Source organism: Drosophila erecta, unplaced genomic scaffold, assembly GCF_003286155.1.
Source record: "Drosophila erecta strain 14021-0224.00,06,07 unplaced genomic scaffold, DereRS2 tig00000055-arrow-pilon, whole genome shotgun sequence".
Classification (NCBI taxonomy): domain Eukaryota; kingdom Metazoa; phylum Arthropoda; class Insecta; order Diptera; family Drosophilidae; genus Drosophila; species Drosophila erecta.
Genome location: NW_020825200.1, coordinates 21,620,097 through 21,636,825, shown reverse-complemented (window position 1 = coordinate 21,636,825; position 16,729 = coordinate 21,620,097). Strand labels below are relative to the sequence as shown.

Genomic DNA, 16,729 nt, shown 5'->3' with positions numbered 1-16,729 from the left:
GAGGCAAGAGTGAGAACATATACTCAGATAATGGAACAAACTTCGTAGGAGCTTCAAGAGTGTTGGACAAAGAATTTTTAGCTGCCATTAAAAACAATAATGAGTTAGCACCTACACTAGAAAAAGAAGGCATCAAGTGGCACTTTATTCCCCCGGGAAGCCCCCACATGGGAGGTTTATGGGAAGCCGGCGTAAAATCAGTGAAGCATCACCTTAAACGACTTATTGGTGAAAACAGCTTTACATATGAAGAATTTGCATCGCTGCTGTGTCAAATCGAAGCAGTGCTAAACTCGCGCCCATTAGTCACTGTAAGGAGCGAAAACGATGGTGAGGACATATTAACGCCGGGTCATTTTCTGGTGGGAAGACCTCTAATTGGAGCTCCTGAACATTTTGACGAAAGTAAGACAATCAGCTCTTTGGATAGATGGAAGCTTATTCAACGCATCAGAGGTGACTTTTGGAAGAAATGGAAAGAGGAGTATCTGGTGTCATTGCAACAGCGAACCAAATGGCGGCAAGTAAAGCCAAATCTGAAGGAGGGACAGCTGGTTCTTATAAAACATGAGAATACTCACCCTGCAAGATGGCCAATGGGAAGAATCATTGGTACGACTAAAGGACAAGATGATAAAGTCCGGGTAGTCACGGTCAAAACAAACGAGGGGGAAGTAAAAAGATCGCTAAATAAGATCTGTCAACTTCCTGTTAGCGAAGCAAAACCAGCTGGAGCTGCAACGCCATCTACAACGGAGTCAATGCAGCTACGCAAGGACAAGAGTTCCAAAGGACAAAAGGAATGGCACTGGAAGCATAGCTACTGTGCTATGCTGTTTATTGATATTGCAAGCTACAAATGCGACAGAAAAATCGGAACCTCAAAAACAAGCCAAAGAACTTGGGAAAATTTACGACATCGACGCAAAAGCTGCAGTTATGGTGAACAAAATTGGTAAAATTGAAGTCGCTACGTCCAGTTGGCAATTATTGTTTTATTATGACATGCAAGCCTATTTTGATGTCATAAAACAATCAGAGGACTTCCTGGAAAAATCCCGCTTGGTTTGCACAAAAATGGGAGACTTCAAGGATTACTGCGATTTCTTCGGCACGACAATACGGACAAAAATTGACAACATAAAAGAAAAAGACAAAATACTTCGGCACCGTACCAACCGAAAGAAAAGGTTTATACTGTTCTTTGATATCGGAAATGCAAATAGAATACAGGAAAATATGCAAACGATCATAAGAAACGAAAAACATCTAATGGAATATGTTGACAATCAGACCTCAGTCATCAATGCCACGGAAGAATTAGTAAGAGCAACTACGATAGAAGCAAACCGGAATTTGGGAAAACTGACCAAACAAGTCAATATTATTGCAGAAACCATGAAGGAGCACTTTATGGTATATAAGGAGTCAATTAAATTCCTTATGTTATCAAATCAAGTGCGAAACTGGATTGAAGAGGCAGAAAGCCTACAAGCAACAGCGATCTCAATGATAACGGACATTAGTGAAGGAAGAATTCATCCTACACTAATTGCCCCTAACAAAATGCTGGAGGAGCTCGAAAAAGTTAAGAAAAAATTAGGACGAAAACAAATGCTACCGGGTGGAAATTCAGTTATACAATTACCACTGATCTATAAACTGATGAAGGCACAAGCTATGTTGAAGGATAATGTCCTATTCATTGAAGCAAAATTGCCGATATACAACAATCAGGAAACGGATCTCTTTGAAGTAATCCCAATACCACTGTGGACAAACGGAACAAAACTTATTCCGAAATTGAATTCTAAATATTTTGCGTTCAATACAGACATAAACGCATATCACCTAATGTCTGAAATGGAAATTAACCAATGCAGACAAGAGGATTCGACAACATGGCTTTGCGAAAGTAATTGGGCATGGAAAAACGCGGAAGATCACTCTTGCGAAATATCTCCATTGAAACCAAGCAAGGCACACTCATGCGAAATGATGGAATTCCAAGGCAATTCGTTCATCAAAGAGATAAGTGGATCCAACCGTTGGCTATTTAAACTGTTTCGGAATACAACAGCTAATATAAGATGCAACGAACAGCATCAAGTTATAAGACTGCCCAATCAAGGCATTATACAACTACTTGCAGGATGCACAGCAATATTAGGAGATACAACAATAATTACTCCTCAAAAAGTAATTTCGACAGCGTCTGAAATATCTATCTTCCCCAGTTTACGAATTATAGATGACAAGGAGACATGGAACGTGGTCCCGCTGAAGCACTTGATTATCAACAACACTAATGAACTGCAAAATCTTCAAATGCGCATCAAGACTCTGAAAAATAACAAAGTACACATTGATGACTTGATTTTCCACACGGCAAGCGGACACTCGGCCCTAGCGTTGACAACGATTATTATAATTATAATGGTCATTTATATCCGGAGGCAACACATAAATGAGAGACAACTACTGGCCGTACATTTTTCCCCCCCGGAGAATGTCTAAACATGTGTTTAGACATGATAAGTAGACAATCTATAAATATGTTCTATTTAAGGGCTGCAATAAACATGTCACGGGACAGCATAAGTGGCAACTACAGATAAGTACAGTTGCAGTGGTCTATTGCCGAAGTGTCAAGAGATATGACCACGCGGGAGGTGACTAGCGCGGTCATAGGCTTCAAACATAGATTTGAGATAAACCTCAGCTGCATTGACCAACGCAGACTGCAGCGTCTTACAAGCGCTGCATTATATAATTAGATGATAAGAACCTATGTAAGAATGAATAAAAGGCGATGCCCTCGCAGCAGCGAGTCAGTTAGATTCAAACACCCGAATTGAACTCATTAAGTGTACGCATTAGTTTATAGTGTGAACAGTATGTATAATAAACCAAATCGTTAATAAATTAAATAAGAATTATACAATATCGTTTGTACTAATTTGATATTAATGATTAAAAAGGGCTGTCAAACCAGTCAGTCCTCGTAACAATATTCGACCCACAATTTGCTACTGAGCTTCATAATGATGCTAGTTCCGATTGCTATGGCGCTATTTTGTTGCACTGAATTGAAAAGAAGCCTCCAGCTATCGAATATTTTAGCAAGATGACATTATCAGCAGAATCGCGTTACCATTCATACGAACTGGAGACTGTAGATGGATTACTTTAGAGCTTAGTGTGCTATTACAAGTTAAGGACTTGTCGAGCTTCACGTCTGAGCCAAAAATGTGTAGTACTTGTCGTGCTCCACGCGTTGGGCGTAACTTTACGCACATCATGGAATGGATATTTAAGGTCGTGAGTATAATTACCTATATTAAAATTCTACAAAATACCACTCGAACGTCTAAATAAAATAAGATCTGCATTTGACTGAAGATTATGAAACTATATTTGCTAATTTTATATTCAATTACTTATGACTATTTGCTTTATACTTTACTTTTATATACTTTTTTTTACTCACTAAATAAAAACGGAAATGAAGAGTTAGAGAATGACTAGGATAATTATGCGTAGGTTAAAATTTGTTAGTTTGTAAAAGAGATTTAATGGAACTGCCTACTAAACTGAATTTATATAAATGGAATTATAATTGAAGATATATTCAAAAATAATGAATTGTGAATAAATAGATTTATTGGTTTGTCGAGTACTTATGTTGAACACTTTCTTAAATATGTGGTAGAGTTATTTTGAACTAGGCCAAGGGACAATGTAAATATTTTAAGTAACATTGTCATGGTAGGGAGGGTAAAGACTTAGGGAATTATTAACATCCAAATTCCCAATACTTATCAGAATCTGTACCTTATCTTCACACGTGTCGGCGTGTATCAGTGGTATCAATATAATGTCATTTCATTAATCGATAGTCCAGTTTAAAATATTGTTTTTGAGTAAGACGCACTTATTAAAATGTAGTAGCGTTTCGTACTATCCTAAGCTAAAAGAACCCCGACCTACGGCGAGCTAGACCCGAGCATAGCAAAAGTGCGCATCCCTAGCGAAGGAAGTACAAGGTCCTCTTTATAAGTAATTACAACCCACTATTAAAAGACCAACTAGTTAAAAATCTGTCGAACTACGTACACTACACATTTTTGAAGCCAGACGTGAGACCCGAAATGTACTACACATTTTTGGCTCAGACGTGAAGCTCGACAAGTCCAAGACAAGTAATCCATCCACAGTTAAAACACATGAGTTGCTGCATCTTAAAATCCCAAACAGAACACAACTCCGATACGAAGTTCGCAGGCACGAACAGTTTTTTAACAATCTCAGGACGTTTAAGCCAAAACTATCGCTCTTGCGTGGCAGAATTAATCACCGAAGAAGAGGAGACAGGTTTAGTAAGAGTAGGTGAAGAGGTAAACCAAATTCAAATACCACAACTTGTTGGAATTGTGACAAACAAGGCCACAGATTCGATGATTGTATGGCTAAAAGAATTATATTTTGTTACGGTTGCCGACTAAAAGAAAAGTACAAGCCGACTTGTCCAAACTGTAATCCGGGAAACCGACAAAAGGATGTTTCTCTGAGCAACAAGATACATCCGTAGATTCAGAAGTTGCTAAGTCAAAATCAACCACTGAAGCCCATGAATTTCAGGAGATAGAACCTTTAGGTCAACCTGATATTCATTTTTCCTTTATACCCTTACATATAAGAATTCAAAATTACAATAATAAGCGTAGAGAAATATTTGGTAAAGTAGATAGTATAGGGACTCATTTAAAACCCAGACGATCCACTAGCCGATTGAGAGAATTTTGGAAAAAGGTTCCTTGTGACCGACAGAAACTTTTTTCCGCTGTAGTACTTAGCTCTGACCAAAGACTTTATACGGACATCAATATAGAGGGTCAAAGGCTTTATTAGATTCTGGAGCAACAAAAAGTTGTGTAGGCGGATTAGCTGCTCACAACTTCCTTAAACACAACAACGTAAAAAAATGTTCTGGCGAAATTCGCGCTGCGAACGGAACAAAACGCAAAGTAATGCCGTAAAGAAATTCAGTAGTAAATTGGCACCCGTATTTATCCCAGCTAAAGTTTATAAGAAACGTAGCTCGTACTACTATTAATTAGAGGATGAGAGAGGAAAGAAATTAGGAGTATTCCATTTGAAGGATATACAAGCTAGAAAACAAGGAGCTTCTTCAGATAAGGCTTCCTTGAAATAGTCTCGTTACCCTTATCTGTGGGTGTAGTGACCAACTTAACTTTACACTGCAATAACTCTTCAAGACACCCTCGCCCTAAATTATAGCAGCTTTTGTGTAACCCAAAAAGTGAGAGAATTGTCTTAGACCAATCAGGACATAATATGATCGTACGATTGTACAGTTAGGAAAAGAAAAGCTATAGCAGCGACCACCGGCATGCAGCTTCCCAGAGCTTAATTCATTATCGGATTAAACCTCGTGGCGAACGCTCACAATTTTTGACGCTGCCCATTTAACTGCACATACACGTGGAAATATAATTTAGTTATATATATATATCAAATCTCATAAAAACAAGAGTGGGATATTTCAATAAATTTCCGTGTGCGATTGTGTGAGAGTGGCAAAGAGATTCGACCCCAAGGCGTAAGGAAGGCCAAGCCTATATAAGGGCATTAGGTTGTTCTACAGCCGACTACCCCCCCGTCTCGTCGACCTCCGCATCAGCTCCTGGTTTAAACCCCGTTCGCTCCAAGAAGAGGCCACGAGGCGACATAACCTTCAGCAACAAGTTACGTAACTGGCCACCTGCCGAATGATAACTGGCTAAATATATATGGGAAGGCTAGAGCTCATCCAGATTATTCAGCTGTGCAGAAGTTTAGACGACCGGATCAGCCTTAATTATATTTGGACATCATCAACGTTACGCAAGGAAGATCATCTCATATGACCAACGGAGGTCTAACTTTGTGATTCCGTCTTATCGCAGCGCAGTGTAGCAGCCAGCGGTTTCCTAAGGTCTTATCGCTGCAGTGCTGCAGTTACATTTCGTGTTTTGTTTTGATTTTCTTTTGTATTGCAATTAATAATGAATTAAATACTCGCAGATTGACGGAACTTTTGCCATTTGAATAGGAACTTAAATTAGAACCTTTAAAGTTTGACCTACAGCTCGACAATGTCAACGTGAACTTGGGCCAACTTTACGCACATCATGGAGTACTATGGAGTCGTGAGTACTACCAAACAACAATGATAAAAAACCCTATTATGAATTACCTATATTAAAATTCTACAAAATGACACTCGAACGTTTAAATAAAATAAGATCTGCATTTGACTGAAGATTATGTAACTATATTTGCTAATTTTATATTGAATTACTTATGACTATTTCCTTTATACTTTACTTTTAAATACTTTATTTTACTCACTAAATGTAAACGGAAATGAAGAGTTAGAGAATGACTAGGATAATTATGCGTAGGTTAAAATTTGTTAGTTTGTAAAAAAGATTTAATGGAACTGCTTACTAAACTGAATTTATATAAATGGAATTATAATTGAAGATATATTGAAATGAGAATAAATAGATTTAATGGTTTGTCGAGTACTTATGTTGAACACTTTCTTAAATATGTGGTAGAGTTATTTTGAACTTGGCCAAGGGACACTGTAAGTATTTTAAGTAGACTTAGGGAATTATTAACATCCAAATTCCCAATACTTACCAGAATCTGTAGCTTATCTTCACACGTATCGGCGTGTATCAGTAGTATCAATATAAAGCCATTTCTTTCATTAATCGATAGTCCAGTTTTGAATATTGTTTTTGAGTAAGACGCACTTATTAAAATGTAGTAGCGTTTCGTACTATCCTAAGCTAAAAGAGCCCCGACCTACGGCGAGCTAGACCCGAGCATAGCAAGAGTGTGCATCCCTAGCGAAGGAAGTACAAGGTCCTCTTTATTAGTATTTGCCACCCACTATTAAAAGACCAACTAGTTAAAAATCTGTCGAACTACGTACACTCTTGCCGAATACAACTCCATAAAACATTTCCGTCATTACTTGCATGGCCGTCATTTCGTTGTGTTCACCGATTGCAATTCGCCTAAAGCCTTCCGTACAAAAATAGGGTTAAATCACAGGATCCATAGGTGGTGGTCGTACATGCAAAGTTTTGATTTTAATATTGAGTATACCCCTGGTGAACGTATGTTCACCCATGTTGACTTTCTGTCTCGGAGTCCAGTTCCAGAAAGTGTTAGGACTTAGGCAGGTATAGTCGAAAAGCATATCACTTTGACAGAAATATCTGATTGTTGGCTGAACAGCAAAGAGACGAAGAAACTGCTTCTATTGTTTCTAAAGCTCCGTTGTCTGCCTATAATCTCAAAGCTAGGCTTAGGTGGTCCGCTGTCAACAATGTCCACGAATCAATCATGCACCTTGGATGGGATAAAACGAGTTGTACGAGTTTTATTGGTTTGATAAAATGTCCAAATATGTTCAAAGCCTCCATCTTGCAAAATGCAAGCCGAACTGCATCCCATTCCTAAGATTGACATCCCGTGGAATACAGTTCATGCCGATATTACAGCAAAACTTAGCGGCAAAAATGATCAGAAGGAATATATAATAGTGCTAATAGACGCATTTACCATATTTGTCTATTTATCCCATACCATAAAGCTAGATAAGTTGCATTAAGGCAGTAAGGTCTTTAATATCTTTATTTGGTGTTCCTTCTCGATTGATCGTTGATCAAGGTCGTAGTTTTGCTATCGTAGACAACGATAGGTTTATAACTGTCGATATTGAAAAGGTTAGTGAAATAGCAAAATGTAACATGGAAAAAAATGCCAAAATTGATAAAGAATGATTTGACAAGAATAAAGCTACTGTTGTGAGACACAAGGTTGGTGTCCATGTTCTACTTAAAAATAAATTGATCTTGAAATTGATTAAGATTTTGTAAACCTTCGGATCGGTACGGGAAACGACATTCCCTTCAGATGGCTGCCCGAGTTATGGGTTCGCCATTTTGTGGCAGATTAGTTCGAATTCCGGAAACGATCTGGTGTTGGTTAGTTGGCCGGCCTATAGATTGCGTCAACTGTGTGCCATGTATGTTGGCCTGTTTGTCGAGTTGTAAGCTGTGTGCAGTTTGATAAACTGAATGTATTGAATGTATAAATGAATGTATATTAAATGTATAAATGAATGTATTGAAATAAGAATGTAAACGAATAAAAGTTGGTGGTAATCCGGATCTCAGGGCTTAAAATTCAATGATAAACTAAAAAATGAAATTTGAAAGAAATCTCTCAATTTTCTTTAATAATAAAGATATAAAATAATAATAATGTTAATGAATTAAGAAAAGAGAATGTGTTTTTAATCGGAAACACACGAGGACGTGTGCAGGGTCCGGAAGGCCGTGTCGCAGACAAATATAACGACCGTTTCTGTTACTTTGTGTTTGCTTATTTCGTTTTGCATATTCATTGAGTACGCATTCTCCTCCTCTTGGAAGCGTGGCAAATAACTGTTAAGTTCCTGTCAAACTTAGTTTGGTCGCGAGCGGGATAGCGAGATAGATATATTTCCGTTAAGAATGGGATTAACCAGGTGTCGGGAGCAGAACTAGCGATCTATTTAATTTCTCTAAAACATTTATACTTTTGCCAATTTAAACTTTAACGTAAATCACATTTTCAAATAATCTTTCTTGCCCACTGTAATCGGTCACTTCTTGCACATATTAGCTTTCAATTATCTCACTATGTTATTATCGCTTTCTTCTTTAACGAGCTTTTGCGCATGCTCAGCTTCTTACGCTTTTGCTTTGGACTCTTCAAGTCAGTCGTAAGTCGCTCTTCGATTTGTTCTAATCGGTATCTCGCGACACTTACATTCTAAGCGCACTTAACCAACGCTGTATGTATAATAAACCAAATCGTTAATAAATTAAATAAGAATTATACAATATCGTTTGTACTAATTTGATATTAATGATTAAAAAGGGCTGTCAAACCAGTCAGTCCTCGTAACATTGGTGACCCCGACGTGATACACCACTAATTTTCGGTTCGGTTAATTATTAAAATATCGTTTTTAATAATTATTAAAAAACGCTTTGTGCATATTCAATGTAAAGGCTCTAAGCGAACAAAAAACTCAAACATTTTTAAAAAATTCTTTTGTACACGTGTTTCAAAAGTTAAATACAAAATTTTGAGAAGTGCATAGTGGATCACATATGCTTGGTTTGCATACCATACAGCTAGTTTCAAGTGCCGCGCTTTCGGTATATATATAACATACATACATACATATATATACATACAAACACATACATTTTCGTTCTTCGTTTTTGTTCAAATCGGTCTCTCGCGACACTTACATACCAAGCGCACTTAACTAATGCTGTATGTATAATAAACGAAGTCGTTAATAAATTAAATAAGAATTATACAATATCGTTTGTACTAATTTGATATTAATTATTAAAAAGGGCTGTCAAACCAGTCAGTCCTCGTAACACCAGGAATTTAGAAAAGTTACATTATGTGTGTTGGTATTGATGTGTGTGGAGTGAAATAAGTCTCCAAACTGTGTTGGTATTGCGTGTAGACTTAGGTTCTACGCGTTATTGCAACACTGTTACCGGTCACTGAGTTTTCGATCGCAGAAGAAGACAGACATGCCTCGAATGTATAATGTGATTCATACATACACATAAGCAGTCTGGCCGCTGCCAGCTTCTGCGGGCAGCGAACCCGCGACCGATTTGATTTTTAGATACATTCAACATTTATTTTTCAAAGGGAGCAGTACCCTCTCTGCTACCCCTTTAATAAAGAAACATCAAACTAAATTGTCTAAACATGTGTTTAGACATGATAAGTAGACAATCTATAAATATGTTCTATTTAAGGGCTGCAATAAACATGTCACTGGACAGCATAAGTGGCAACTACAGATAAGTACGGTTGCAGTGGTCTATTGCCGAAGTGTCAAGAGATATGATCACGCGGGAGGTGACTAGCGCGGTCATAGGCTTCAAACATAGATTTGAGATAAACCTCAGCTGCATTGACCAACGCAGACTGCAGCGTCTTACAAGCGCTGCATTATATATTTAGATGATAAGAACCTATGTAAGAATGAATAAAAGGCGATGCCCTCGCAGTAGCGAGTCAGTTAGATTCAAACACCCGAATTGAACTCATTAAGTGTACGCATTAGTTTATAGTGTGAACATTTTGGTCCTTCGAGCCGGATTCGACTCTGCAGTTTCCCCCTATATGGTAAGGGATTCAGAGAAAGGCCAGCTCCTTTAAGCATTGCTAAGTTAATCTTGCAGCTAAAGGTAGCAAAAATAATTGACTCTTGTATCCCCCTACCAAAGGTAAGGAACAGAGTATAAATATAAAAAGCAAAATGATACAAAAGAATCTTTTATGTTTTTAAATAAAACAAGCACCTTATAGTCTATAGTTAAAGGTTGCTTTGTGTACCATTATAAATTGTGGTAAGGCGTGTTGAGGCCATACATCAGCAATTGTGAATTTTACATTTTGGTCCTTCGAGAAATTCTGTTGTTTTCCCCCACCAGTGGTAAGAAAAACAGAAGAAAAAAACCAGCGCTTCAAAGTAAAAAGAGCAAGGTTATTCGAGTGATTCTGTTGTTTCCCCCACCAGTGGTAAGAAACACAGAATAAAAGACCACGCCTTAAAGTACTAGGACTATAAGGTGAAACATTGTGTTCTTGCTTTTCCTTGGCTGATCAATCAGCTGTGAGTCGAGGCACAGCTAGGTCAACTGGGCGACCAATCAAAAAATCCTCCAACGGATCACGCCAAAGAATATAAGCAGAAAGCACAAAAAAGTCACAGTGATTGTTTTCCCAACATGTTGTCGGAAAGATCTGTGAAATTGATGCAAGACCAAGGAGAGCTGCAGAACAAAATACTGCAAGCAATCAAGGAAAAGGCATCTATACCAGCAATAGAAGCATTGGTAGTTCGATTTACTACTAACAACAATGCCCTGGTAAAATTGGGAGTTGGCGATCATCAATATTTTAATGATAAAATATTTATTAAAACTATGGATGCTGTTAAGGCCTACAAGGAGTCGCAATTAAAGGTAGAAACACTTGAAGAAATAAATATTCCAAGTGGATCAAAATTATCTGATAGCGCATCAGCTCGGAACTCCAGTCCAGTTGATAATCTGGTTCAACTAGTGGATAGAAGAGCGGACAGGGTGAGGCAACAGATGAGCCTAATCTACGAAACCCTGGATAGTTCAAGTGAGATTGAACTAGTCAAGCAGCTGGCAATGATGAAAAGTCATTGGTCCAATGTGACGGACACACTGAAACTGCTTGAAAACAAGTATGACAGAACTGTCTTTGATCAAGATGAGGCAGACATTCTGCAATCTGAAGTTGCCGCACTAGAGATGGTACTTCAAATGAAGTTGGAACAGTTCAAAAGTTCCAACTGCGACGTGCCAGAACTCCCAAAAGTGGACCTTCCAACGTTCAATGGAAATGCGAAGGAATGGCCAACATTTTACGAGCTGTTCTCTGAACTAATAGACAGCAGGAAGGAGCTCAGCAACACAAGGAAGCTGGGATATTTAAGAGCCTGCTTAAAAGGAGAAGCTCAAATGATGGTTAGCCATTTGATAACGGGATCAGCAGCTAGCTATGCAGCAGCGTGGGAGCTTATCTGCAAACGCTATGAGAATAGCAGAAAAATATTCTCCCAACACTTCAACAAATTAATGGAATTGGAGTGCTTGCTGCCCCATGATGAGAAAAATTTAGGGAAGTTTTTGGATACTGCGACCGAGAGCATATTCATCATAAAGCAAAAAGGAAAAATAGGAAGCTCTGCTGACGTAATTTAAGCAGAAATTCTGCTGCGGAAATTTTCGCCAGAAGCCTTGCAGCTGTATGAACAGCATGTAAAAAAGGCAAGAGCTATACAGTCCTTACAAGATGTACTGGAGTTTATTGAGCAACAATATAACTCAGTAAGCGCCATTACCAAAAATACCGCTCAGCTTGCTACAAGAAAAGTGCAAGTTAGATCGTGTGCCTTTTGCTCTAAGGATGGCCACGATATGATAAAGTGTCTCAAATTCAGAGCACAATCAATCGAAAAAAGAAAAGAATTCGTTCAAAAGAACAACATGTGCTTTAGATGCTTTGGAAAGCATAATGCTATCGACTGCAGAAAGGAAATTACATGCAATCGATGCTCCAAAAGACACAACAGCCTTCTGCATGAAGACACAAAACGCTGTATCAACAGCAATAGCCTTAAGCAAGGCCAAGACACACTATTGGCTACAGCTGTTCTTTTAGTGAAAAACAAAGCTGGAGGTTACAACGAGTTGAGGGCGCTTATTGACGGTGGATCCCAGAAGACGTTGATTTCAGAGGAAGCAGCACAAATATTAAGGATTCCCAGAGTAAGGAGTACTATAGAGGTCGAAGGTATCTCCCAGACTACTCAACTATCAAAAAATAGTGTCCACCTGACGATCAAACCAAAAATTCCAAGCAGCTTCAAAGCATCAACGGAAGCATTGGTTTTACCAACACTCCATAGAGCCCTTCCCAGCAAAAAGTTTGATATTGATATCAACAAAGAGTGGAAGGGCTACAGGCTAGCAGATCCACGATTCAACGAGCCAAGCAGAATTGACATGGTGATAGGTGTGGATCTATTTCCCCTGATTATGATGGAGAAAATAAAAACCGTGAATGGAATCTTGGGACAAAAAACCAAATTTGGAGGGATTGTGTCCGGAAATATAACTCGAGCAGCAAAGCAAAAAATTATAAGTGCCACTACATCAATAAATCTAAAGGAACTGAAACGCTTTTGGGAATTGGATAAATGGAAGCTGATTCAACGCATCAGAGGTGATTTTTGGAAGAAATGGAAAGAGGAGTATCTGGTGTCATTGCAAAAGCGAACCAAATGGCGCCAAGAAAAGCCAAATCTGAAGGAGGGACAGAGGGTTCTTATAAAACATGAGAACACTCACCCTGCAAGATGGCCAATGGGAAGAATCATTAGTACGACTAAAGGACAAGATGATAAAGTCCGGGTAGTCACGGTTAAAACAAGCGATGGGGAAGTAAAAAGATCGCTAAACAAGATCTGTCAACTTCCTGTTAGCGAAGCAAAACCAGCTGGAGCTGGAACGCATAAATGATAGACGACTACTGGCCGTACATTTTTCCCCCCCGGAGAATGTCTAAACATGTGTTTAGACATGATAAGTAGACAATCTATAAATATGTTCTATTTAAGGGCTGCAATAAACATGTCACGGGACAGCATAAGTGGCAACTACAGATAAGTACGGTTGCAGTGGTCTATTGCCGAAGTGTCAAGAGATATGATCACGCGGGAGGTGACTAGCGCGGTCATAGGCTTCAAACATAGATTTGAGATAAACCTCAGCTGCATTGACCAACGCAGACTGCAGCGTCTTACAAGCGCTGCATTATATAATTAGATGATAAGAACCTATGTAAGAATGAATAAAAGGCAATGCCCTCGCAGTAGCGAGTCAGTTAGATTCAAACACCCGAATTGAACTCATTAAGTGTACGCATTAGTTTATAGTGTGAACAAAATTCAAAAGTGTTATCAATCGACTAAATGGAACCTGCTAGACTCACTGTTCATTATTATCTAACATGAGTCTACTACAATTACGTGAAGATACAAATTAAATTAATATTTGAAATAGGAACTCACCCTAAACTCGTTTGTTGATATCATTTTAGTCCACTTATCCAACTTAAGACGCATTGTCTTCGTTAGATAGTTCCAGAAAAACTCTGGGCGGTTGTCGATCTGCAAAATGCTTTGCCAATTAGACTTAAAAGTTGAATGTCTAGAACATACTTACCGGCTCCTTCTTTTCCTTTTCGTCTGCCATTGTGATTTAAATTTTCTTTTGATAATTTGTGTTCAGTAGCTTAGATATATGATTTCAATTATTAAATCTGATTTCACATATGACAACAAATTCATTTGCTCCTAGGCACAGAGTTGCTACCTAAACAACGTTTATAGAGGTACTGAAAAGGAAAGAGTCCAGAAAAGTACATGTCATTTACAGAGCCATTATGAGGACCATGACAACTCTCAACCTCGAAGTAATTAATGAAGAAATGGCTACTAAGTGGATGCATCTAAAAATGGCCGTAATCAAAACATCAAACGCCACAGGTAAGTTCGCTAAGGATCTAAAACTTAGAGAAAAAAATAATAAACTAAAAATAATGAACAATAAATTCAAAAGTGTAGGCGTGGCTATTGCTCCTGATCAATAATATATATAGTGACGTATTTATGCCACCCAAACCGGCCAATTAAATTATTTCAAAGAACAGTAAACAATAAAGCACTTAATCGTTTTCATACTGCATGCGCAGTAACCGTTCTTATAAACAATTCTTTGGCAACGTCACTTAGCCATTCAAATCTTAAAGCTTGTCCTAAGCAGTTTTGCTGCTCTCTCGAAAAACGAAAAAAAATAAAAACTGCATGCTTAACCTCAACATTCTAGCTTTTGTAGTTCCTGAGATCGAGGTGTTCATACGGAATTACGGACGGATATCAAGAATATATACACTTTATATGGTCGGAAACGTTTCTTTCTGCCAGTTACATACTTTTCAACGAAGTATACTATACGAAGTAAATATACGAAGTATAATTAAAAAAAAATTAATTAAAATTAAAAATTTTTGTGGGCTTGTGAGTTTTTTTTTGTGAGCGCTAGAGTGGTCGTGTTAAAAAGTTTTTTGGTAAATCTATTGACATTTACAAGATATATTCAATAATGAAAAAATATCAAAACATTTTTAAAAATTGTTAGCGTGACAGGTTTGGGCGGTTTGTGGGCGTGGCAAAACTTGTTTTGGCAAATCTATAGAAATTTTAAAAACATTTTTCAAAAGTGTGGGCGTGACAGTTTTGTGCGGTAAAGGGGTTCTCTGATATTAGATTTATTAACTTTTTGAGTGCCGAGTCATATTTTGGGTTGGTAGTGTCAATAACACAAAAAATAAATTTTTTATATTTTTCGTCATGCTTTTAGCTACGTCTGCAAAGTTTGGAATGAACTTACGGTAGTATCCTGTCAGTCCAGGAAAAGCTTTTACTTCTTTTGGTTAAGTGTGAATTGGATATTTTTGAATAGCTTTAATTTTATCAGGGTTTGGTTTTATGCTGTCTGGTGTAAGGACGTGACATAAAAATGTGGTATCCTGCTTTAAGAACGCACACTTGTCAAGGTTAGCTTTTGCCAGTGTTTCGAAAAATAGTCCGAGGGATTGTATTTGTTCTTCCGGGGATGTACAATTATGTCGGGGATGTACAGATAATCATTCATGCATGCGCTAGTATTCTTAATGACTATGCTTGGTGGAAAAGGCTGTCTGTGAAACTTAATCTGTATCCATTTCGATCTGGTGGGCACCCTTTGATAAGTCTATAGTTGTGAAGTAGTTGCATTTGGGTAGGTTTCCTAAAATTTCGTCCCTGTTCGGAATTTTTTAGGGATTTTCTGTCTGTCTCCCACTGTGATTTCGCCTAATTTTCTGTGGTCTATTAAAATTCGGAATTTCTGTTTGCCTGGTGCAATTTGTTTCTTTGGGACTTAAGAAATTGGGCTATTGTAAGGTAAGTTACTGGCACGTATAATACCCTGATTTGTCATATTTTGTATTTTGCATTCGACCTCTTGGTCATAAGCCTGTGGGTAACTGCATAATTTGGAATAAATGGCTAGATTGTACGTGGTATGAATTCACGGAGTGAATTATTTCTAGGTTGTCTGAGCATGGTGTGAGCATGGTTTCATATTGAAAGTGACTCATTTCTTGGCTGCTTTGCATTCGATTAATTCGTATTTGTTATTGCAAAGAGTCACCAATTGATCGCGCTATCTTCTTGTTGCTTTTCCATCTGCCAAAAGTTTTTTTTCTAATAAGAGGTCGTAGTTTACAGAGTTAAATTCTGTTGGTGCTGGGAACAAAATGTATAGGTATAATCATACATTTATTGACAATGAGCGGTCCATTGCTGGTATGAATGAGAATCTTGGTATTCGCTTTGATCGCTTTATTGGTTGTTTGGACACATGGGAACTCGAATTAGGTACTGATTGTTGACTTTTATATTGTGGTTGTTGTCTAAATCTATTCTGCTCAAATGCATGTTGGACGGATGTTAAAAATTGTCATGTCGGCTTGGTTGAAAATTATTGTTGGAATTGGGGTGACAATGTGTGGGATGGTAGTTATAATTTAGGGGCTGGATATGGATTATTAATTAGTGGTGTTCGATAAATTTTTGGGGTGTTGGATATCTTCTGATATTATTATAAATCAGGTTATTATTGTGATTAAACAACTTTTTTGGCTCTTTGGAGATATTTGGCTTTTGGGTAGTTGTACTTGTAAGGTTTATTTCTTCATACATGCCTCTCTCTTCTAAAAGGTTGTTAAGTTATCGCAAATCAGTTAAGTTGGAGTTAATTATTCATAAATAATAATGCTCACAGCCCCGATCACTTCGAGCTTGTTTTAAGATCATAAGAACTTGAAGATTCACACATTAAACAGCCAGAATCTAAAGCTTAGACAGAGTCGCAATAGTGCTTCTTTATTAGTTCTACTGTTCTCTACAAATACA

General features: G+C 37.8%; 1 protein-coding gene across 2 annotated transcripts in view; it reads right to left on the bottom strand.

Moving 5' to 3' along the window:
* The window catches only part of LOC26526662 (dynein beta chain, ciliary), a 505,182-nt gene extending 491,200 nt beyond the window's left edge, over window positions 1–13,982 (bottom strand). The window contains exons 1-2 of one of the 2 annotated variants that reach the window (XM_026979208.1): window positions 13,935–13,982; window positions 13,781–13,879 (exon numbers count right to left, since the gene is read on the bottom strand). In XM_026979208.1, the coding sequence (XP_026835009.1) occupies window positions 13,781–13,879; window positions 13,935–13,964 (129 nt within the window). In that variant the 5' untranslated portion in view covers window positions 13,965–13,982. The remainder of the gene's footprint in view (window positions 1–13,780; window positions 13,880–13,934) is intronic. The other variant, XM_026979207.1, reaches the window with a different exon arrangement.
* Between the last annotated feature and the right edge of the window lie 2,747 nt (window positions 13,983–16,729).